The sequence below is a fragment of the Berghia stephanieae genome, chromosome 4 (genome assembly GCF_034508935.2).
Source record: "Berghia stephanieae isolate SIO BIC M18660-M18661 chromosome 4, UCSD_Bste_1.3, whole genome shotgun sequence".
NCBI classification, from domain to species: Eukaryota; Metazoa; Mollusca; class Gastropoda; order Nudibranchia; family Aeolidiidae; genus Berghia; species Berghia stephanieae.
In genome coordinates this window covers 21,480,226-21,504,635 of record NC_088363.1, presented here as the reverse complement: position 1 = coordinate 21,504,635, position 24,410 = coordinate 21,480,226, and the positions used below count along the sequence as shown (strand labels likewise).

The following is a 24,410-nucleotide window of genomic DNA, read 5'->3' as shown; positions in this document are numbered from 1 at the left end:
TACATGTTAAGTGGTCAGGGATCCTTTGTAAAACGCCTTGAGCACGTTTAATTGATATTGCTCTATATAAAGGCCTAAGTTCCTTTGTTTTTACTACTACTACTACTACTACTACTACTACTACTACTACTACTACTACTACTACTACTACTACTACTACTACTACTACTACTACTACTACTACTACTACTACTACTACTATTAATACTACTACTACTACCACTACTACTACTACTACTTCTACTAACACTGCTATTGAAAAGCTGCAGGCCAGTTTCAAGCCTATATATATATATATGATACAGAAAAAAAGAAAGAAAGAAAGAAAGAGAGAGAGAGAGAGAGAGAGAGAGAGAGAGAGAGAGAGAGAGAGAGAACGAGAGAGAGAGAGAGAGAGAGATATGTTTATAATTTTGTTATTAAATAATTTAAAAAACAGAAAGAATATAATTTTGGATTCATGTACATATTTGTATTCCTGTGTATATATCTATTTTACTTATTGATGTTTTTGGCAATGTGATAAATAAAAGAACAATGATAAACGACATTCGCTAATCTTATTTCATTCTTTCGTCCCATTATGTTTGGGATGGTTAAAATGTAGATGAGGCACATGAAGCATCAGCTTTAAAAATACCTGAGCTTTTATTAAGCGCAATATTCACTGAATATTCTGAAAGCGTTTTACACGGAGTCCTTAGCCAACAGCAACACTTAACATGTAAGACGAGTCATGACGCCTGATGTGGCGAAAAAAACAACAATTATTTCCGACAGATACAGTGCTGCTGACTGAGTACGATGAGAAAATGTGAGCAAAGAGCCTTTTCCAATGACTCAACTATGCCCCGCTCAGAGCGAGACTCGAACACAGGTACTTCTGAACCAAAGGCGATCAAAAGGCCACACAGTCGCACGACTATAAACGTTTAACATAATGTCAATTTTAATAAATGAATATATTTACATGTTGGTAAAACAAATCTCTTACACGTTACTTGTAGTAAATCAAACCAAAATTTTACCCTTGGAAAAAAAAGAAAGATTGTTGAAGTGACCTTTGACCTCGCTTTCTATTTGGACAACAAATAATACAATAATTAACAAAGCTATCAAGACAATTGACATTAGCCTTATAAGTTTTGAATACGTGAGTGAAATTAATTGTTCCTTTCACTATATATATATATATATATATATATATATATATATATATATATATATATATATATATATATAAACCGATAGTGACAATATGGAAACTGAATTTGGTGTCCTCTTGTCAAGAGAGAATCAACATTATTGAAAAACGCATTAGGTCCAAAAATCTAAATACATACATACTATGTTTTAATAACAACGTGGTAAATGAAGATATATTGGAGAAAAAGAAAACTGTTTTGACTTAGGTACAGACAAAGAGCCGATCTTATACACGTATACAAACTTGTCCAATGTCTGAATAACATTGATGACATGAAAAGAGTTTGATTTTTTTCTGTAGTGGATACTTCCACTTGAGTTAAAAAGTTTAATATATTTATCATGAGATGTTATACAAATATTTGACAGAACTCGTTTATCCAAAGTTCACTCAGGACATGGATTGTAATAGGGACCAAAAGTATAATCTCAAAATCCCATTGGAAATGTAAAATTACTATTCCGGAAGACTGAATTCATACTTTGTGTAAATGATCTACTGGTGTCAGAATGATGCCATCTTATTTTCTAGTCTAAATATATTCTGGCCGCCAATAAAGAGATCATCCACGCTCGCTCTTTTACGTCCCGTAATCATTAAAATTTGCCTATACATCATGGTACTAAAATAGTTACCGATGCCACCTATGTTTCAATACGTATTAGTCATCCATCCGAGGGACAATATTCCAAGGATTTTGAACCAGAAAAGTTGAACAAGTGACATCACGACATTTCTACCTTACGTATTTTAATATAAAACAATTCTGCAATAAAAATGACAATTGACTTATACTCGTGGTCATTGATTTAATGAGTGACAACTATCACAAAAGCTGTAACCTTGTGTCCATGTGTGATGCGCTTTACTCGAATAATTTCCTTCGCCTTGTATATGAATTCACACTTAGCAATAAAAAAATAAGAAGTCATTCAGAACAATTAGATTAAATCGTTGAGCCGGAGTTGATCCCGCTTCTTTTCTAGCGTAAAATAAGCAATAGCAATTATTGTTTGAATAGGAAGCTAGCTAGTCTATAGCAAAGACATTTACGTCAGATCTGAAGACGACACTTGACTATAACAGTGACGAATTTCATTAAATGAATAATAAACAAAAATTAATGATGATGATTATCATCATCATCATCATCATCATCATCATCATCATTATTATTATTATTATTATTATTATTATTATTATTATTATTATTATTATTATTATTATTATTATTATTATTATTATTATTTGTACATTGATATTATTATCTTTTTCCCCCCTCCTTCAGTCTTTATGGTCCATTGGATTGACAGTCACCTAAGGATCGCAAAGTTAAGCCTTTAAAATACGAGGGCTCTTTCATAATTAACCGAAAAATGCCTGTAAAATCCGCGTTTTTTATGCTATCAACAAAATTCTTGCACGTGTTCATACCTTGTCTCGTCCTTCATTTCTCTACGTAACAGCCAAGTCTGTCGACACACTTCTGCCAACGCCGCACCATGGAATAGATACCCTCTCGGAAGAAATTTCCGTCAAGGTTTTGTAGCCATTTCCACACATGGTCAACAAGCTCTTCATCGACATCAAAGCGCTTTCCTGCCAGCTCACGTTTCAGTGGCCCAAAGAGGTAATAATCCGATGGTGCGAGGTCTGGACTGTGTGGTGGGTGTGGCAAAATCTCCCATCCATATTTCTCTAGCCAACCTTGCGTCACTCGTGCTGTGTGGGGTGTAGCGTTGTCGTGTTGCAAAATGACCCCGTTGGTCAACTGCCCTGGGCGCTTTCTGCGAATGGCCTCCCTAAGCTTGTCAAGAGTTTGGCAGTACCTTGCAGCATTGATTGTTTCTCCAGGTTGTAAGGTTTCGAACAGAATAATACCACGACTGTCCCAGAAAACAGTTCCCATTATTTTCTTTGCTGACCGCATGACTTTGAATTTCTTCGCGACAGGTAAAGATGGATGTTTCCATGTCATCGAATCTTGCTTTGTTTCTGGGGTGCAATGGTGCAACCAAGTCTCATCACCGGTGACTATGCTGTCAAGAAAAGTCACATCGTACCCTAGAAAGTCTCCGCCGGCGTTGGCAGTATGCCCGTGAACCCTGCGTGAGCTCTTGCTTCTTCTCAAAAGTTCCCTGCAGATGTCCAATCTTTGTTCTTTATGATTGTCTGTCAATTGCTTAGGAACCCATCTTGCGCTGACTTTTCTGTAGCCAAGATCATCAAATACAATTCTATTGGCAGAAGTTTCCGAAATTTCAAGACTGCTTGCGATTTCATGAAGTTTCAACCTCCTGTCTTGACGAATAAGCTCATCAACTCGCTTCACATTGTCTTCTGACGTCGCAGTTATCGAACGCCCTCTCCCTTCCCTGTCTGTCAAGTCGGAATGGCCGGCTACAAACAAATTACACCAGTGATAGACTTGTGTACGGCTTATAACATGCTCACCATATACACTCTGAAGTTCTTTATGAATTTCGGTAGGATTCAGACTTTTGGCGTTCAAAAAACGTATGACAGCTCTGATTTCCTCCTTTGACCAAGTTTCAAGGCGGGCCACCATCTTTAAAATCGTCTAGAAATTCATTGTGCAAAATGATGCACTTCATAATTTCTGGGAATATTCGTAAAGAAATAAGGAATATCATGTCGTTTACAGAATTAAAAAAATCTCCACTGGTTGCTGAGCAATGGGTATTTTTCGGTTATTTCTGAAAGAGCCCTCGTAGCTCTTTATCCACATTCTCTCATCACATTTAAGTGTAAAAAAATGAGTACCTGGTAGGTAACTGCGCTTTCTCTCTCTCTCTCTCTCTCTCTCTCTCTCTCTCTCTCCCTCTCTCTCTCTCTCCCTCTCTCTCTCTCTCTCTTTCTTTATTTCTTTCTCTCTCTCTCTCTCTCTCTCTCTCTCTCTCTCTTTCTTTTCTTTCTTCTCTCTCTCTCTCTCTCTCTCTCTCTCTCTCTCTCTCTCTCTATATATATATATATATATATATATATATATATATCCCTCTCTGTCTCAAATAACGCCTCACAGTTATCATATATCATCCCAGGTGTTAAGTGTTACTGATGCATTTAACCCACAACAAAGTTGCTTTGATTAGGTTAAGTGAATATTTGTCTAAATAAAATATCCACTTTGGATAACGGCCATATAATACATTTGACGACACTAGAGCCCGCTAGGTGCCTATACATTTTTCCGACAAAGACATTCATGTAAAAACTGGGTGGGGTTCCTTACCTCCCATAGAGGGCAGGGAGGCACTCACTGTGTCTTCTATCCTCCTATATCAATTTTCCAACATGTTTTCTGTCTTTGTCTTGGAATGAGATTACTTGGTTTTGTCCAGGCCCTGGCAGGATACCCTGGCTGAGAGGGAAGCAGTCAATTTGATAGTTAGAGTTTTGGGAGATGGTATTTTTTTCCTTGTAAATCATCTCTCTGTTATCCACTGTATTATATATTATTTGTAAACATTTGAGTGTATCCTTCTTAGTTGGGACCTTTGCTTGTGTCTGGATGAGACTTTTAGGTGATCTCAAACTAAGTACTTTGATAGCGTGCTCTTGGAAATTACATCTGTTTCCTATTTGAACTAATTCCCTTTGTCTTACCTTTTCTTGGGTGCTTTAATTGTAAGTCTAGAACTTTTTACTATCCCATTTTCTTCCTTTTTACTGGCGCTGATATGGCCTTAATGTATTACAAGCGCCGTAAAACCCATAAAAACAAACAATCATTCATGTAAAAACCGAGAGTAAACAGAGAAATCCTTGAATTTTTACACCGGTCTTCGATAGGACGAGGAGATAAATGCCTGCCACAAGACAACACCCGACAAACCTATGAGCACGTCAACTTATAAAGGTCGCACAAGACATGTCAGAAATCCCAATGGACACTCATCGAGTACTCTACGTGTTCGTCATTCTTGAATTATGTTCGCTGGGAAAAAAAGGGGGTGGGCGCTTTTATTAATGTGAAATATCGCTGAATGTAAACTTCTTTAACACCAGATTCCTTGAGCTTTTATATAGAGCAATGCAATGCCAACTAAATGTGCTCAAAGCGCTTTATAAAGGGCCCCTGACTAACAGCAACACGTAACATGAGTGCAAAAGGAGACATGATGACCGTTAGGCGATATTACATTTTTTTTTCTTCCGACAGAGACAACATGTTGACGGCCAGGTACTCATTCTTCAGCTTTTTAATAGTGACTTAATTGACTAAAATGTGATCCAAGGGCTTTACAAAGAGTTCCAAAACTACCAGCAACACTTAAAATTTAGGGAAAAGCATGATGTAAGTCGATATTACATTTTGTTATCAACAGAGACAACGCTGTTTACGGCCAGGTACTTATTTTTACACCTCAATGCGGTCAAAAAATGTTATTAAAGAGTATAAAAACAATCCAACTGCGCCACTCAAAATGAGAGTCGAACCAAAGAGCAACCGATCCGAAGGCGCGTGTTATATCACACGACACGAAGCCACAAAGTACGATATTTGTATAGAAACCCGAATTTTTTGGAATGAATCTTTATATTGTTTGGTTGTGTGTGTGTGTGTGTGTGTGTGTGTGTGTGTGTTTGTGTGTATGTGTATGTGTGAGTGAATAAATGTGTGTATGTGTGTGTTTCCTTTGCTTTTTGGCACTCCATCACAAACACTTTTTAGGATCTTGATCTTGAAATATTGCCTGCTCTTTCACTTTTTCAATGTTTTTTAAATCAATGTTTTAATACTGTCGACACACTTGGCGTATTCTTTTAGAGAGCTGCCATTTATATGAGTCAGTATTTAGTTACAAAACTTAACATTCGTTTACATCGGATTTTGTTTATCATCATCATGATGTTGCAGACATCGGTGATCATGTCCCTCCAACCAAATCAGTCCTCAGATCTTCTCAATATCTCGATTCCTGTTCCTCCTCCACCAATACATCCGTTCAGATTGTCAATGTAATCTATCCTCTGTCTCCCTCTTCTTTTCTTCCCAGCAACTTTACCCGTAAGTACAATCTTTTCAATCTCGTTTTTTTCTGTAAATATGTCGAGAAATTTTAACTGTCTTTTTCTGATGGTGTTTATCAAAGTTGGTCGTACTCCAATTTCTTTTAATACCTCCTCATTTTTTATTTTATCTTATAAAGGCATGAAAATTAAATTGTATTATTCAACATGCAAGTCATACTTTTTAGTAATGGCTTAACAATCTTGGTCTTGAAAAAATCCAAGAAAATTCCCAAATTAAATCAGTTATTATAGTGAGTCCCGATTGTTCACGTGGTAGAGCATTCGTTTCACACGCTAAGGGACCAAGATCGATCCCGGGTGCAGTCGAAATTGTTTCTGACCTCCCTGTCCACTCAGCAGTGAATGGATAGCTGAGTCTGTTAGATTTGGCGGAAAGTAATTTGCGATAGACTAGCGTCCTATCCAAAGGATAGCAAGCAATTGCTATTGCCCGTTTCTCACGCAATTGAAACCGGGATGAACTCCGGCTCCATGGACCCAATGGCTCCGAAGGACTACTATACTATACTTTAAATTAGTTATTGAAAAATACATTTTTTAAATGCAACACAACGTCAGAATATTTTTCAAACTGATTTCACTGTTAGATGTTCCAAGTTCGTAGTATGAAGAGCTGACCTTATGACCTACAGATCAAAATATTCAGGTAATTCTATTAGAGAATCTATTGACAATGGTAGAGGTGAACAAAAGTCAGTATTCTTTATAATTTTAGTGACCATAGGATAATAGATTAACATTATATAACCATGTCAAAACAAATGTTTATTTTCAAAATACGTGCAGTATGTCAAACAGACAGTATAAATTCATTATAAAAAGATAGAAAATACCCGACGTTCACTTATTTTCAGATCTAATAAACGAACGCGATTATTGGCTTGATTCAACATTGTTGAAATGGACAATAGTTTGCGTTGGTTTACAATAATCCTATTACAACATTGAGCCCATGACAATTTGGGTTATCAGACGTACAGATACGGACACGTTGGAAAAACTCAATTTCAGCGATTTATTAATAAAATAAATTAAAGAATGCAACACAACTTCTAAATAGTTTTCAAAATCAACGTGTAATTGGAAGATGATCGGGATTATACTCTCTACACCAACTTTCCTTGAAAAAATCTTGGACCTAATATTCTGAAGCTGGGTCAAGACATTCAAGGTAGGTTCCATTAAAAGTAGGTATCCGGAAACAGTTGTGGTGCTGGATGTGGGGCGATATTCGTTTTGATTCTAATACAAGGGGTCCCGATAGCTCAGTTGGTAGAGCACATACTTCACAATCAAAGGGAAGGAGATCGATCCTGGGTGCCGTCGAAATTTTTTTCTGACATCCCTGTCCACCCAGCAGTGATTGGGTAGAGGCGTCTGTTAGATCTGGCGGAAGGTACTTTACGATAGATTAGCAAGCAATTGAAATTGTCCGTTTACGCTATAGAAACCGGGATAAACTCTAGCTCCATGGGCCTAATGACTCCGGAGGACTACTTTTTAAAAATATATATTTGTATTGGAGAAAAAAATATATTTAGCAGTTCTGTTCTCACTGGCTGTGTCTTAACATCTGGTTGTTTTTTCCCCAATAAATACTGCACGACTAATTTATCAAACTGACGACATTAAATTTATTGAATACCGAGGCATTAATAGAATCCGTGTGATTCATTTTTTTTGCGTTTGCGTTTTTGTTTGTTTATAAATGTTGTTCTTGATGAGCATGCATAAGTATCTTTATAATCCATTCAGAATGGTTTTTAGGCAGACTGCTTTTGTTCTGACGGATGACAAGATTTCATTTTATCAGAATATTATATCAAATTGTAAAGCGGTGGCAAACCCTCGTCAAACATAAAACAAGAAAGAAAAAATTTCAGAAACATTTTCAGCTTTGATAAATAACATTCATGTCAATGTGTGTGTATCGACATACCAGTGTAAAAATGGAAAACAAGGAAGGAAATTACTTAATGATAATAACTATTCAATAATTTATTTTTTTGTAAAAATAGACGAATAAAAATTATTCAAGAGATTAGACGTTAATAGACATCTTGCGGTTCATCTGTTCTAGCTTTATCTTACTTGATCATATCAATTGTTTATCTAACACCGTTTATACAACCGAAAATCTAAGCGCAAATAAAAATTATATCAAATCAAGAAAACATTTAATGGATTAGCTATTTTGGAATATGAAAAAAAAAATCTGTAGTTTTCAAATAATTACTTAAAATGATGAATCGATTGATTCATTGTTTCAATATTGTCATCTCATCTCATTTTTCCTCTAAATAAGGCAATTCTGAAATTTTACAAACTGACACGCGGCGTTTAATCCACTACAATTGATATTAATAGTGATCCTTATTTCTTTACACCAGAATTTAACTTGTGACTGAGATGTCAGAGAAATTTAAATCAAACTTTTTATGTAGCAATTTGATATTATATTATACATAATAGAGACGCGACTGTAATTCTCTCATTGGTTCTCTATCAAATTTGTTTTGTTGCGAAACTTTTGAAATTCATAATGATTGATATGATAATAGGAACATGTATTACTTAACAGGGTCTGTTACTCCATCAAAGAGTTATTGTCAAACGATTTTAAGGAATTCATTTAATAAAAAAAATCATTATATAAAAAATCGATGAAACTAAGAAAATATCTAGATGGGCCATTAATAGTTCACATATTTTACCTAATATTTTCATTTACAACGTATATTTTTTCTCTTAATCCTCCTAACTCGGCGTGTGGATGATCCTTTAAAATCTCTTTTTCATTTGAATTTTTTCAACTTAAACATAATTGATAGATCCCCTTTTCACAACATTAAAGTGATAATCCGGTCGTGACCACGGACACTAAAATCGGACAGCAAAATCATGATTGGACATATTATACCATTTTAGATTTTCCCTTTTCAACATATTTTATCGCCAGTTATTCAAAAGCGCTACATCATGATGTCATTGAATAATAGCCTCGATGAATATCCTTTCGATGACATTACAGGTGCACTATCATTGAACACCACAGCTGGAGGTATTGTTAGTGACGAAGTCACTGCAGCCTTTCTAATGGCAAATCACTTCATTCTCAGTGGAATCATCATCGCCTTTGGCTCTGTCGCAAACATAATCAACATTATTGTCTTCCTAAAGCTTGGATTCAAAGATCGAGTAAACATTACACTTCTGGCGTTGGCAATCTCCGATTTCGGTTGCTGCTTTTCCCTGATATTTTTGGCTATGTGTTACAGTCCGATGTTTCAGAAATTGGATCTGCCCTTTGACCCTTTAGATTTTCACTATCTCACGTCAGGGTGGATTCATGTCGCGTTTACAAGAATTACAAGCTGTATCACAGCTTTCATTACATTTGAACGATGTTTATGCGTTGCAGCTCCTTTGAAAGTCAAGGAAATTATCACACCAAAAAGGGTAACTATATTCCTGACCTTCATCTTTATCTTCGTAATCGCCGCCATTTCACCTATATATTACACAGCTAGATACAGGATGAAATTCCACCCTGCAAGAAACAAAACGCTTTTAAGATTAGTTTTCATTCAGAATAGTGAACAAGTTAACAATATAGCATTTGCCATTCACAGCATTTTCATCCCAATTACCACATTTGTCGTTGTTGTAGTCTTCACAATCGTTTTAGTCTTAAATCTTAGAGAGAAATCAAAATGGCGACAGAATGCCACGAGTTCAAACACACTCTCCAGTCGCGATACCAAAGTTTCCAAAATGGTCGTCAGGGTGGCAACCATATTCATCGTCTGTTTCATCCCTGCATTTATTTCCTTCATTGTCATGCAAATTGTTCCAGACTTTCATTTAAAGGGCAGGTTTGAAAATATATTTCTCATCATGTTTTCTTTTTTCTTTTCGTTGGAAGCTCTCAACTCGTCTTTGAATATTTTTATTTATTATCATATGAGCTCCAATTACAGAACTGCGTTTGATCAACTCTTTGGAAGAAAAGATAAAAAATGATATAGCTGTAGGAGGAAGAGAAATTAGTAGAAGGAGTCGCATATTAAAATGAAGGTTTGAAATAGGAATAGTGTGATCAACTATGCAAAATTTTCAGACACATTATCGTTACTGAAAAACGAACAATAGAACGACTTGGTAAATTACGCTAGGTGGAAGGAAAATAATGCCCAGCTCTTAACCGGTGCTTGCTATCTTCAACAGAGGTAAATCACAATGAAAAAGTGGAATAGGAGCTTCACATTTAGTTTCCAAACACACAAGATATGGACAATATTGTTTCCCCTTTGTCATCAAAGCAGAATGGGTAAGACACTAACATGCAATTTTTGTGAGTTGGGAGAATGGCGGTGTTAAGTCCTTAGTAACACTTCACTCTCATCTCACATTCGTAAATTACGCTAGGTGGAAGGAAAATAATGCCCAGCTCTTAACCGGTGCTTGCTATCTTCAACAGAGGTAAATCACAATGAAAAAGTGGAATAGGAGCTTCACATTTAGTTTCTAAAGACACAAGATGCGGATAATATAGGTTTCCCCCCTTGTCATCAAAGCAGAATGGGGAAGACACTAACATGGAATAATTGTGAGTTGGGAGAATGGCGGTGTTAAGGCCTTAGTAACACCTCACTCTGTCTCACATTCGCCATCTTTGCCGCATTCATTGTATTTTATTGACAAAAGGTAAACCAGTAACTTCCACTACCATCCATTTTTCATTATTATTATTTTCTTCTTTGAACTTCAAGCATCAAACTTGTAGTAGTTTCAAGATAATTATTTTATGTAGCGTCAGGTCACCCTTTATTTAATTTTCTAGGACATGGTTAATGAAGAATATTATGATAAGTCGATGTGCTGCCTGAAATTATGAAACAGTAAAGGTGAACATGAAAACAATAAGGAACCTCTATTTCAGTAAGATAACAGCGTGGGATGGCTGCTAATGAATACTGCCGTTTTATTAACAAACACAGCATGTACTATTTGGTTTAAATTGCAAATAGGGCCTACTGTTTTTAAAAACAACGGGAGAATATGTATCAGTGTTGGAAACAATTAATTGAGAGCATTAAGGTGTCATAGTTAATTAGAAATCATGACCAGTGTTCCAAGGCAGCTGCTGTGGACACCTTTTACTCTCTGTACTGTAATATCATTTGATTAACACATCAGGATCAAATATTATGATTGGTGCATAAAGACAATAAACTTATTAACCGTTTACGTTCGTAATTCACATAATATGGAACATACAGCCTTATTGGTGTAAATAAAACGCAGATCAGCGGATATAAAGTTAAAGCAATATTTTAAAAAAGATAAGGTTTTAGTCGTTCACAATTGAAGAAAGTAAATTCATTTCTCATCAATAAAATATTTAAATTTATCTCAAGTCTCATAATTTTAATTATAAATTTATGCTCAATATTCAAAGAAAATAATTGGGAAAGTCTTTTTTCATCTATAATATCAGGCGACCTTTATAACAGGAGATGGAAAACACAAACGTAATAAATTAAAGGTACGAAAACCTACGAGACTGAGTCAAAAAGTAATGAGACTCTGGTATTATTCTCCGGGCATTTATTAGAAAATGTGATACCTCGAAAATGTTGGCAATTACTTAGGGCATTCCACATTTTTCAGTAATTTGATTGGGATTTATCCTTAAACTAATCTAAACTGGCACATCCGTCGGCTGTCTCGAAATAATAGCGGCTATTTTTGTTGTTGTGTGCTCTTTTCTTTCAATGTTTGATAATCTTTTTTTCGGAATACGCTTCAACAGTCGTAACGTCACTTCCCTCGTAATGACACATGGTAACTTAGTAACTGGCTCTAAACTATCGGAACAATGGCGGACGCCCTTATGAAATATTTCTCCGCCGAGCATAAAAACGTATCCAAAGGAAAAAAAAAACATTATAAATCTGATCATGTTTTGACTTTTACACATTATGATCACAAGATATATGAAATGTTCTAGCCAGCATGAAGAATAAGAAGTACAGATTTTCTTTGTTTAGAACCACGATGGCCGCCGTTGCTGGGCGACGTGACATCAGACTATTGAATCCAATTGTGTATAAGGGATGTAAATCAATGAAGGCACAATACAATTGAAGGTATTTATTAAAGATTGTAATTGTGTTCAAAGGTCATGTTTGAATGAGATTGTTTTGGTTCTTTTTAACTCCCACATAAAATGGAATGCTCTGTTCCTTCATATCAATTTGATGATCATAATGGTGAAGGATTGTTGTTTATCTACGGCGATAATGTTACTATTATTCTCTCTGTATGTCTATGTGTGTGTGTGTGTGTGTGTGTGTTTGTTTGTTTGTGTATGCGTGTGTGTGTGTGTGGCCGGGAGGGGGTCGCCAGCAGAAGATTATTTAGCTAGAGTAATTGGTTGTGAATTTTAAAGGTTTTGGATGCATGGTAGTAGTAACTTCGATTCGCCATTTGTATTTTTCTACATTTGTTTGTAGGACAATTTGAACCAAAAAAAAAAGGAAAAACGTTGGATTTTTATTCATGCGCACCAAAAGATTATTTTAAAATACCAATCATTTATGTGGTCTTGTGATATGACACTCGCTTTCGGATCGGAAGGTCATGGGTTCGAGCCTCGCTCGACACAGAGTTGAGTCCTTAGAAGAGGCTCTTTACTCACATTCTCTCGCTTTACTCAGGTGTAAAATGAGTACCTGGCCGTTAAACAGCGTTGTCTCTGTCGGAAAAAAATTGTAATATTGCCTATAGGCGTTATGTCTCGTTCTAAATGTTACATGTTGCTGTTGGTCAGGAGCACCTTGTAAAGCGCTTTGATCACATTAAGTGGATGTTGCGCTATATAAAAGCTCATGTTCAATCAGCAGTCTCTTGCACCATATTTTAAAGCAATAAAATGTGAGCAAATATCCTGCAATCGTGGAATAGATTTTTTATTGAACGCATTCAATTATTCATGATTAGAGACGTATTTACTAAGAAATGATAGAGTTTTCCAATAGAAGGGGTGGATTAATATACGATTATTAGACTCTTGCATTTTGGAACTCTGGACGTGTTCCCAACCGCTGCATGAGCTTGCGAAATCTTTTATTCTCCCCTTCAATCGAATCTGATTTCGTCTTCTCTGAGTAAAAAAAAACATTTTCAAAAATATTGAAATGAAACTTCTTTTTTTTTCAAAAATCTAATTTTATTCAAATTCAATGTTTGATAATCTGACGTCACAAATTATTAGTGTAAACTTAATAGCATTACGCATTACTATTTAGGGAGAGGGGTGGAATAATGAAATTTGTTTTGCTCTCTCTGGACTCTCTCTGACGTTTCAGATTTAGAATTCCATTGTCTTTTTTAAATTGTCTGTCTCCATACCTACCTCTAGTACATGCCAAACATCAGGTCCTGGACCAGCCAGTCCTAAAATAAGTGAGTATTTATGTGGGGTAGTGTGGCACAGAGATAATGTTCTTTGCTTCGTAGCCTAAAGGTACCGAGTTCGACAACCCGTTGTGTTGTGTGATCTTGTGCAAGTCACCTATCTCAGGCTCACATTGCTGCGCCGTACTTTGGTTGAAGCTTGTTTGTTGCTTTTGTTTTTAAGGGTTTTATGGCGCTTGCAACACATTAAGCTCATATCAGCGCCAGTAATAAGGAAGAAAGTGGGATAGTAAAAAGTTCTAGAATTACAATTAAAACACCCAAGGAAAAGTAAGACAAAGGGAATTGGTTCAAATAGAAAACAGATGTAGATTCCAAGAGCACACTATCATTGTATTTAGTTTGAGATCACCTAAAAGTCTCATCGAGACACAAGCAACACGAGGAATACACTGAAATGTTTACAAATTATATATTTTGTGTATACAAAACAATGCAGTGCATAGCAGAAAGATGATTTACAAGCAAAAAAAAAAACATCATCTCCCAAAACTAACTATACATTTGACTCTTTCCCTCCCAGCAAGGGCATCCGGCCAGGGCCAGGACAAAACCAAGTAATCTCATTCCAAGACAAAGACAGAAAACAAGTTGGAAAACAGATCTAGGGGGATATAAGACACAGTAAGTACCTGCCTTTCCGGTAGATCAGTAACCCCACCCAGCGCTTGGCACTTGGGTTGTTCCAGTCTTCCCTTGGATTAGACCCTAAAGACATCATCCTATTTCAGAATATTCATTTATTTTATTCATTCGTGTATTATCTACATATTTTTAGTTATTCAACGCAATGAATTCACACTTTTGTTGGTCAAATCACATTGTACCACTTGGAAATATATATTCAGCCACCAATATTGAAATTATGAATAAAAATACTCAGTATTATCTGACTGGCTGTTTCTTTCGACCACGAGGCGTGTATTGAAGTATTAGTGATGGTGTTCTTTCACCAGATTTTTATGTGTGGAATTCATAAAGAAACCGAACAGCATTCAACTCAGTAACGGGACACTATTCCCTGACCTCCTGCGAAGGATCATCCCGTTGCCATCGTCCAGGAGCTTGTGCGCTGCCATGACCTTGACGATGATACCAACCTAGATCCAATCCTGCTGGAAACGCTGAACATGATAAGTTTGACCAAGAATGATCCACACCGGCGTCCAGACAAGATTCTTCCTTCTCCTGGACCCACACCTCCAACTCAATAAAAAATTCCTAGCACCTGTCCTAATAATCCTACCACGTTTCCTTATTGTGAATGGGAATACAGTGGAAACTGATCACGTCTTGGCAATCTAAACACGGCAGCAAAACAGCAGAGTGACGTCAGCCTCATCCCGTATGTACACACACACCGGGTTGTATTGGATCTACTTGAAATAACTCGCTTGTTATTTGAAGCCGCTCCAGTACACCCTTAGTGTTTCCTCTTCAAATTGAGCAAATCTCTTCAAATTGAACGACGTACACCAGCTTCATCTAACATGATTTTTACTGAACCAGAGCTGTTTTTTAATCGGCATACTCGTGTTTTTGGGTGATACACGCTGAGTCTGAGAATTTAATAATAATAAATACATAGAGAGATTTATAGACTAGAATACATTTATAAGATAATAATATATAAACATCAAAATGATAAATGATATAAACATCAAAATGAAGACGACGTTTCATAACAGTTTCGAAAACCCATACATACTCTCTCTTACTCACAAGTTCAACTGTTTGATTATTTATTTCGGTGGCATTTGGAGGAACATGACTTTTTCTGAAATCAAAAATGTGTTCTTTTGTTTTTGATGCATTAAGTTCAAAGCAGTTTTTCTGACACCAAGTCACAAAATGTTCTATTGGTTTATATCATACTTTTCTGATTTTTGGCTAAAAGTCCTAAAATGGCTGCATCATATGCATACTTAACAATAAGACATTCGTCATATATAGATATACAATCATTTGTGTACAAAACATACACAATTGGGGAGCTAACACATCCTTACCGGTAGCCAATTAAAATGGTCTTTGTTGCGGAGAAAAGTATTCCCATTTTAAAGTACTGAGGTCTTTCTAATAGAATGTTATGGAACCATTTTATTTTATTTTAAAATATGAAACCAGAGTTAAATGGTATATTATATGCTTTATTGAGGACACTAGATACAATTTCTTTGTCTTAAGGGACAAAAACAAAAATGTATTTTCATTTTCGCTTGATAATTGATTTTAAAAATAACACACACCCCAACATGTGGTGGTGGGTCACGCTTTAAGAGTGGCTGCATTTTTACTTATTTATTCATTTTGACATAACAAACACAAAAGCAGGCCCACAACAAGCATATGCACTACGATAAATAAGACCTCAAGTGCCTCGATGACACTCAAGAACTGAGATGAGAAAAGGATTTAGAATAACCTGAGATAGATCGCCTCAGACCGTCATCAGTGAAAAGAAATCACTCAACAAATCAGAGAAGCTGCCAAAGCCTCTCAGTTCAAAGATTAGGAGGCGATAAGTCAAGTCAAGTTTTCATTCTGACCACTCAATTTAGATATCAACTAAATATAACAACCCTAAACTTGTCAGAAAATTATTAAAGCTGATACTTCAAGGGGTCTTGACGTCTTATGTTTTAAACTATTTAACAAGACTAGGGTTATTTATAAATCGACGTGAACTTATTAGCAGGTCTCATAATCAAATTCATTATGGACTCATTGTTGTAATGGAAATATCAAAAAATGACGCAAAATATTGTCCATTACAAAAATGATATACTAGGCCCACAAATATGTTTGGATGTCAGACCTGTATATATGTACACGATGTTATAAATCTATCGCTCTATGAAGTAAATTCTGGCCTAAATATATTTTAAAAAGATGTCTTCTGCTAGCATGCCGCTGTCGAGAGCATTTCTTGAGATGTCATCAATCGTTAACCAATTAACTCTGGAAAGACACGTATTCAAAAGTTTGGTCCTTCACAATTAAATGACCTCGTGAGGGCCCAGGTTTGAGAGTTTTAACCAAGATGAGTGGTCGTTTAAATCAATCGCTATTTGAATGACGAATTTTCTAGCCCAATATTTAAATACATTTCCTTCCAAAGTATGACAGTTATTTGTTTAATGATGTATGTTGACCACGCCTATTATTAGAGGCTAAGGCCTCCCGTGGATCATTCGTGTATGAATGTGTAAAAAGAATTGTCATGTTGTTATTGGAATTTTATGATTTTTTTTGTCTGAACAGTATCTGTGTCTGACCACTGCATGCTCTTGCTACTCCACTACCGCTTTTTAAACGTGTAAAACCAGTAAAGAAAAGTGTACAGATCTGGAATGGAAGTGTGTGTGAAGATTTGCGTGGTTGTTTTGAATGCACTGACTGGAATGTTTTTATCGAATCATGTGATAGTGTGGATGAGCTGAATGACTGTGTGAGTGAGTATTTAAAATTCTGTGAACAGCTAGTGTCTTGTAAAAAAGAAATAAAATATTATCCTAACAACAAGCCTTGGATAACAAAAGATCTAAAACTTTTATTGAACCAAAAGAAAACTCCTATACTAGTGGAAACAAAAAAGATCTGAAAACAAAACAAAAAGAGATAAAGAGGGTAATATCTAGTTGTAGAGATAAGTACAAAAATAAAATTGAAAAATGCTTTTCTTCTGGGGATATACGGGACACGTGGCGGGGGCTTAAAACTGCTGTTAACTATAATCCAAAGCCCACGATTATATCAGAAGATATCGAAATTGAAACTTTAAATAAATTTTATTCACGTTTCGACACAGCAAACAAATTTGATATTGAAAATGAAAAACATAAATTAGACAGGGCTTTGGAAGATGAAATGACTATTGAGGTCAGTGAAGAGGAAACGAGATTCGTATTTTCGAAACTAAACGAGAGGAAGACTGCTGGGCCGGATGGATTGAAAGGAAAACTATTAAAAGAATGTGCCCACCAGCTTTCCCCCATTTATACACATATTTTAAACTGGTCCCTCCAATGCGTTTCGATCCCTGAAATTTGGAAAACTTCAAAAATTATTCCTGTTCCAAAAAAAGAAAAACTTGAAACTATGAACGATCTCAGACCTGTTGCACTGACTTCAATAGTCATGAAATCTTTAGAAAAACTTGTTCTTGTTAAAATTAGGAATCAGTTTATGCCATTGAGTGATAGTCATCAATTTGCTTACAAACCAGGACGTGGCGTAGAGGATGCCATTTTGCTGTTTACAAACAACATCTACAGGCATCTAGATCACGCTAGGAGCTATTGCAGATTGTTTTTTGCAGATTTTTCTTCAGCGTTCAATACAATGCAACCTCAGTTGGTTGTTCCAAAATTGACTAGTCTGAATTTAAACAAGTATATAATTGCTTGGGTGCTCGAATTTCTTACGGAGAGAGCACAATATGTTCAATTAGGACAAAACAAATCTTCCTGTATATCTACAAATACTGGTGCTCCTCAAGGTTGTGTATTGTCCCCTGTATTATTCACAATATACACGAATGACTGTAGAAGTCAAAACCTGAGTGTACCTTTAATAAAGTTTGCAGATGACAACGCTCTTCAAGGCCTCATAACAAATGGCAACGAAGTGGCTTATAGGCAAGAAATTGATAGATTTGTGTCTTGGTGTGATGCCCACCACCTAGAGCTTAACATAAGCAAGACAAAGGAGCTAGTGATTGACTTTAGGAGAGTGAAGGAACCGATAGAACCGTTAAAATTAAAGGACCAATTCGTCCAGCGAGTTCCTCACTACAAATACCTTGGTGTAACGATTGATGACAGGCTCAAGTGGGATGAACACTTGAAAATAATTAGGCATAAGATGTGCAGACGTACATATTTTTTATCAAAACTCTCTCAGTTTAGAATAGATAAAACCCTCTGCACATTATTTTATAGAGCAGTAAGCGAAAGTTTTTGTCATTTTGTATAACAGCTTGGAGAGGCAATTGCTTAGCAGTGGAAAGGAACAAAATAAATTCAAATATTAAAAAATCCATTAAACGCTATATAAATGATGTTGACGATGTAGATCTTTTATACGAAAAATTTTGTATAAATAAAATAACTAAAATATTAAATGACCAGTATCATCCACTAAGACCATCAATTATTATGTCAGAAAGAAGTGGTCGCCCTTTCTCTATTTCAACGAAAACAGAGAGACACCGAAAATCTTTTCTGCCGTCCAGTATTAGGCTTTATAACAACAAGCAATAATCATTTTATATAATTATTTCTCATTTTACTTTTAAAAAATATAAATATTAATTTATTAATTTATTTGTTTTGCAATCTTTTCAATTTTCAATTTATAGTGACAGTTTTAACTATTTTACAGTGTTGAAATTATTCATATTATAAAGCGCAGCTCTGGTTATAGAGCTGCTCCTTTTTTTATATATATACAACCTATTTCCATTGTATTTTTATCTTATGTGTAAATTATAACACGTCTGTACAAAAAATTTCAAGTACCTCGATGACACTCAAGAACTGAGATGAGAAAAGGATTTAGAATAACCTGAGATAGATCGCCTCAGACCGTCATCAGTGAAAAGAAATCACTCAACAAATCAGAGAAGCTGCCAAAGCCTCTCAGTTCAAAGATTAGGAGGCGATAAGTCAAGTCAAGTTTTCATTCTGACCACTCAATTTAGATATCAACTAAATATAACAACCCTAAACTTGTCAGAAAATTATTAAAGCTGATACTTCAAGGGGTCTTGACGTCTTATGTTTTAAACTATTTAACAAGACTAGGGTTATTTATAAATCGACGTGAACTTATTAGAAGGTCTCATAATCAAATTCATTATGGACTCATTGTTGTAATGGAAATATCAAAAAATGACGCAAAATATTGTCCATTACAAAAATGATATACTAGGCCCACAAATATGTTTGGATGTCAGACCTGTATATATGTACACGATGTTATAAATCTATCGCTCTATGAAGTAAATTCTGGCCTAAATATATTTTAAAAAGATGTCTTCTGCTAGCATGCCGCTGTCGAGAGCATTTCTTGAGATGTCATCAATCGTTAACCAATTAACTCTGGAAAGACACGTATTCAAAAGTTTGGTCCTTCACAATTAAATGACTTCGTGAGGGCCCAGGTTTGAGAGTTTTAACCAAGATGAGTGGTCGTTTAAATCAATCGCTATTTGAATGACGAATTTTCTAGCCCAATATTTAAATACATTTCCTTCCAAAGTATGACAGTTATTTGTTTAATGATGTATGTTGACCACGCCTATTATTAGAGGCTAAGGCCTCCCGTGGATCATTCGTGTATGAATGTGTAAAAAGAATTGTCATGTTGTTATTGGAATTTTATGATTTTTTTTTGTCTGACACAGTATCTGTTTTTAAACGTGTAAAACCAGTAAAGAAAAGTGTACAGATCTGGAATGGAAGTGTGTGTGAAGATTTGCGTGGTTGTTTTGAATGCACTGACTGGAATGTTTTTTATCGAATCATGTGATAGTGTGGATGAGCTGAATGACTGTGTGAGTGAGTATTTAAAATTCTGTGAACAGCTAGTGTCTTGTAAAAAAGAAATAAAATATTATCCTAACAACAAGCCTTGGATAACAAAAGATCTAAAACTTTTATTGAACCAAAAGAAAACTCTGTATACTAGTGGAAACAAAAAAGATCTGAAAACAAAACAAAAAGAGATAAAGAGGGTAATATCTAGTTGTAGAGATAAGTACAAAAATAAAATTGAAAAATGCTTTTCTTCTGGGAATATACGGGACACGTGGCGGGGGCTTAAAACTGCTGTTAACTATAATCCAAAGCCCACGATTATATCAGAAGATATCGAAATTGAAACTTTAAATAAATTTTATTCACGTTTCGACACAGCAAACAAATTTGATATTGAAAATGAAAAACATAAATTAGACAGGGCTTTGGAAGATGAAATGACTATTGAGGTCAGTGAAGAGGAAACGAGATTCGTATTTTCGAAACTAAACGAGAGGAAGACTGCTGGGCCGGATGGATTGAAAGGAAAACTATTAAAAGAATGTGCCCACCAGCTTTCCCCCATTTATACACATATTTTAAACTGGTCCCTCCAATGCGTTTCGATCCCTGAAATTTGGAAAACTTCAAAAATTATTCCTGTTCCAAAAAAAGAAAAACTTGAAACTATGAACGATCTCAGACCTGTTGCACTGACTTCAATAGTCATGAAATCTTTAGAAAAACTTGTTCTTGTTAAAATTAGGAATCAGTTTATGCCATTGAGTGATAGTCATCAATTTGCTTACAAACCAGGACGTGGCATAGAGGATGCCATTTTGCTGTTTACAAACAACATCTACAGGCATCTAGATCACGCTAGGAGCTATTGCAGATTGTTTTTTGCAGATTTTTCTTCAGCGTTCAATACAATGCAACCTCAGTTGGTTGTTCAAAAATTGACTAGTCTGAATTTAAACAAGTATATAATTGCTTGGGTGCTCGAATTTCTTACGGAGAGAGCACAATATGTTCAATTAGGACAAAACAAATCTTCCTGTATATCTACAAATACTGGTGCTCCTCAAGGTTGTGTATTGTCCCCTGTATTATTCACAATATACACGAATGACTGTAGAAGTCAAAACCTGAGTGTACCTTTAATAAAGTTTGCAGATGACACCGCTCTTCAAGGCCTCATAACAAATGGCAACGAAGTGGCTTATAGGCAAGAAATTGATAGATTTGTGTCTTGGTGTGATGCCCACCACCTAGAGCTTAACATAAGCAAGACAAAGGAGCTAGTGATTGACTTTAGGAGAGTGAAGGAACCGATAGAACCGTTAAAATTAAAGGACCAATTCGTCCAGCGAGTTCCTCACTACAAATACCTTGGTGTAACGATTGATGACAGGCTCAAGTGGGATGAACACTTGAAAATAATTAGGCATAAGATGTGCAGACGTACATATTTTTTATCAAAACTCTCTCAGTTTAGAATAGATAAAACCCTCTGCACATTATTTTATAGAGCAGTAAGCGAAAGTGTTTTGTCATTTTGTATAACAGCTTGGGGAGGCAATTGCTTAGCAGTGGAAAGGAACAAAATAAATTCAAATATTAAAAAATCCATTAAACGCTATATAAATGATGTTGACGATGTAGATCTTTTATACGAGAAATTTTGTATAAATAAAATAACTAAAATATTAAATGACCAGTATCATCCACTAAGACCATCAATTATTATGTCAGAAAGAAGTGGTCGCCCTTTCTCTATTTCAACGAAAACAGAGAGACACCGAAAATCTTTTCTGCCGTCCAGTATTAGGCTTTATAACAACAAGCAATAATCATTTTATATAATTATTTCTCATTTTTACTTTTAAAAAATATAAATATTAATTTATTAATTTATTTGTTTTGCAATGTTTTCAATTTTCAATTTATAGTGACAGTTTTAACTATTTTACAGTGTTGAAATTATTCATATTATAAAGCGCAGCTCTGGTTATAGAGCTGCTCCTTTTTTATATATATATACAACCTATTTCCATTGTATTTTTATCTTATGTGTAAATTATAACACGTCTGTACAAAAAATTTCCTTTTTGGGATGCAATAAAGTATTATTATTATTATTATTATTATTATTATTATTATTATTATTATTATTATTATTATTATTATTATTATTATTATTATTATTATTATTATTATTATTATTATTATTATTATTATATTATTATGACTTGACTTACTTGACTTAGATGCCTTTCGCGTCTCGACCGAAAGATCGGGTCGCCTTGGCTGTTTCCAGTATTTCCTGTGTGAGGTGTCTCCAATATTGCCGGTCCTCTGCTAGGGTTCTCAGATTTTCAAGGTCCCCTGCCGTTATGAGACTAATGCTTTGTCCAAGTGTTGTGAGGTTTTTGTTTAGGATCACGGGGAGTGTTGTGATCGGTCTTCCTCTGAAAAGGTTCCCGTGTTTTTGGAAGTATCCCGACATGGCTTGGTTTGCTGGTATGTTTTTGTCCCTGCGTAGTATGTGACCGAAAAGTTGCCATCGTTGTTGTAAAATGTCAAGGGAGATTGGTCTTTCTTTTGTGATCTTATAGAGTGATTCATTTGAGATCTTTTTGGGGTATTTGATGTCCAGTACCCTTCTTAGCTGTGTGCGATGGAAGGCATCCAGATGTTCTTCTTCGAATTTTGTCAACGCCCAAGTGCCGCAGTTATACAGAAGTACCGGTTTTACAAGAGCATGGTACAGTTTCAGTTTGGTTTTTCTCTTTATTTTGTCACCTCTAATCCATACATTGGTGAGTTTACTGAGTGCGGCGTTTGATAGCTGTTTTCTTCTTTGTACATCCTCGGTGTCTCCAATTAGTGAGCCGACTTTCTTTGTTCTTTTCCATTCCTCTTTGTTCCTCGATATTGTTGTAAATTCGGTTTTATTGGCATTGACTTGGAGGTTATATTTCATGAGGGTATTTTGTATGATGTCTATATTTGCTGGTGTTGATCCAATAAAATCGACATCATCTGCATAGGCGATTTCTCTAGGGATTGCATTCTCAATATGAGTCGTTGGTTTTGGAATGACTTTTCGAACTTCTTTCAGAGCGTGTTCTAAGTATATTGTGAACAGAATCGGGCTCAGACTATCTCCTTGGGGGGTCCCGATGTTACTTTCGAACTGCGTCTGTTTTGTGGCCCCGTTTATCCTTGGTTGTATCTTTGTGTTGCTGAGGAGAAATCGGATTATTCGGAGCTCGTCTTCGTCTACTATTTCTGTTAATATCTCCAAAAGTTTTCCTCTGTCGATCGTATCAAAGGCTGCGGACATATCGATTCCGGTTATTGTTATGGATATGTTTTCTTTGAGTGCCTTTGCTGCCAACCATTTATGTGTCCATACAACGTCCGATGTGCTTCGGTCTTGGCGAAACCCGCTTTGGCTATGTGATAGATAATTTTCTATTTTCGGTCTAATTCTGTTGAGGACAATAGTTGACAGTTTTTCTTATGGTATTCAGTAATGTTATTGGGCGCAGGTTGTTTACGGGTCCTTTCGTTTTTCCTGGTTTTTGTATTGTAATTAGGACACCGCTGTTTATGTCCCAGTCTTTGTGTGTTGAGAATGTTTTGTTCATTATGTTTGCAATGCTCAGATCCAGGGAGAGGGTACCGCATTTCAGCAGTTCAGCGGGAATTTCATCTTCGCCTGGGGATCTGTTATTGTTTAGGCACTTTATGCTATTTCTAACTTCAGTTGTTGTGATGCAGTTGTTTAGGTCTCTAGGGTTTCCTGAGAAGGGCGATATTTGTGAGACTTGTTTTTGAAATTTCTGCTGGAAGTGGTCAGTTACAATGTCAAGGATATCGTTGGGATTTGTTGTCTGTTTGCCAAATTTATCCGGACAACATGGCTGACACCTGTTGACATTGAGCTTCGGCTCAGTGGATAGTCTTATGTTTCCATTTATTCACTGTGTGGAATCTTTAATTTTTACCTGATGTGGACTAATCTTAATATTGGAACTTTTAACTTAAGATCTATTAAAAGTAACATTCGAAAGGAACAATTGTGTCAAGATTTAGAAAGTTATAAAATCGATGTGTTGTGTTTACAAGAGACG

General features: G+C 35.7%; 2 protein-coding genes across 2 annotated transcripts; one reads left to right on the top strand and one right to left on the bottom strand.

Annotated features, from left to right (window-relative positions):
- The first annotated feature begins 8,974 nt into the window (after positions 1-8,974).
- On the top strand, positions 8,975-12,448 carry LOC144971955 (uncharacterized). The gene has a single exon (XM_078913030.1). It carries the CDS (start codon positions 9,245-9,247, stop codon positions 10,286-10,288), a length of 1,044 nt encoding a protein of 347 aa, XP_078769156.1. The 5' UTR covers positions 8,975-9,244; the 3' UTR covers positions 10,289-12,448.
- A 2,072-nt stretch (positions 12,449-14,520) lies between these two features.
- LOC144971954 (uncharacterized) lies at positions 14,521-23,750 on the bottom strand. The gene is made up of 2 exons (XM_078913029.1): positions 22,530-23,750; positions 14,521-15,306 (listed from the first exon to the last, which is right to left on the bottom strand). Exon 1 carries the CDS (start codon positions 23,615-23,617, stop codon positions 22,535-22,537), a length of 1,083 nt encoding a protein of 360 aa, XP_078769155.1. The 5' UTR covers positions 23,618-23,750; the 3' UTR covers positions 14,521-15,306; positions 22,530-22,534.
- Positions 23,751-24,410: the final 660 nt, after the last annotated feature.

What these genes read in the sequence shown, in the direction of transcription:
- LOC144971955 (XM_078913030.1), top strand. Translation starts at nt 9,245, where the DNA reads ATGATGTCATTGAATAATAGCCTCGATGAATATCCTTTCGATGACATT.
- LOC144971954 (XM_078913029.1), bottom strand. Translation starts at nt 23,617, where the DNA reads ATGTCCGCAGCCTTTGATACGATCGACAGAGGAAAACTTTTGGAGATA.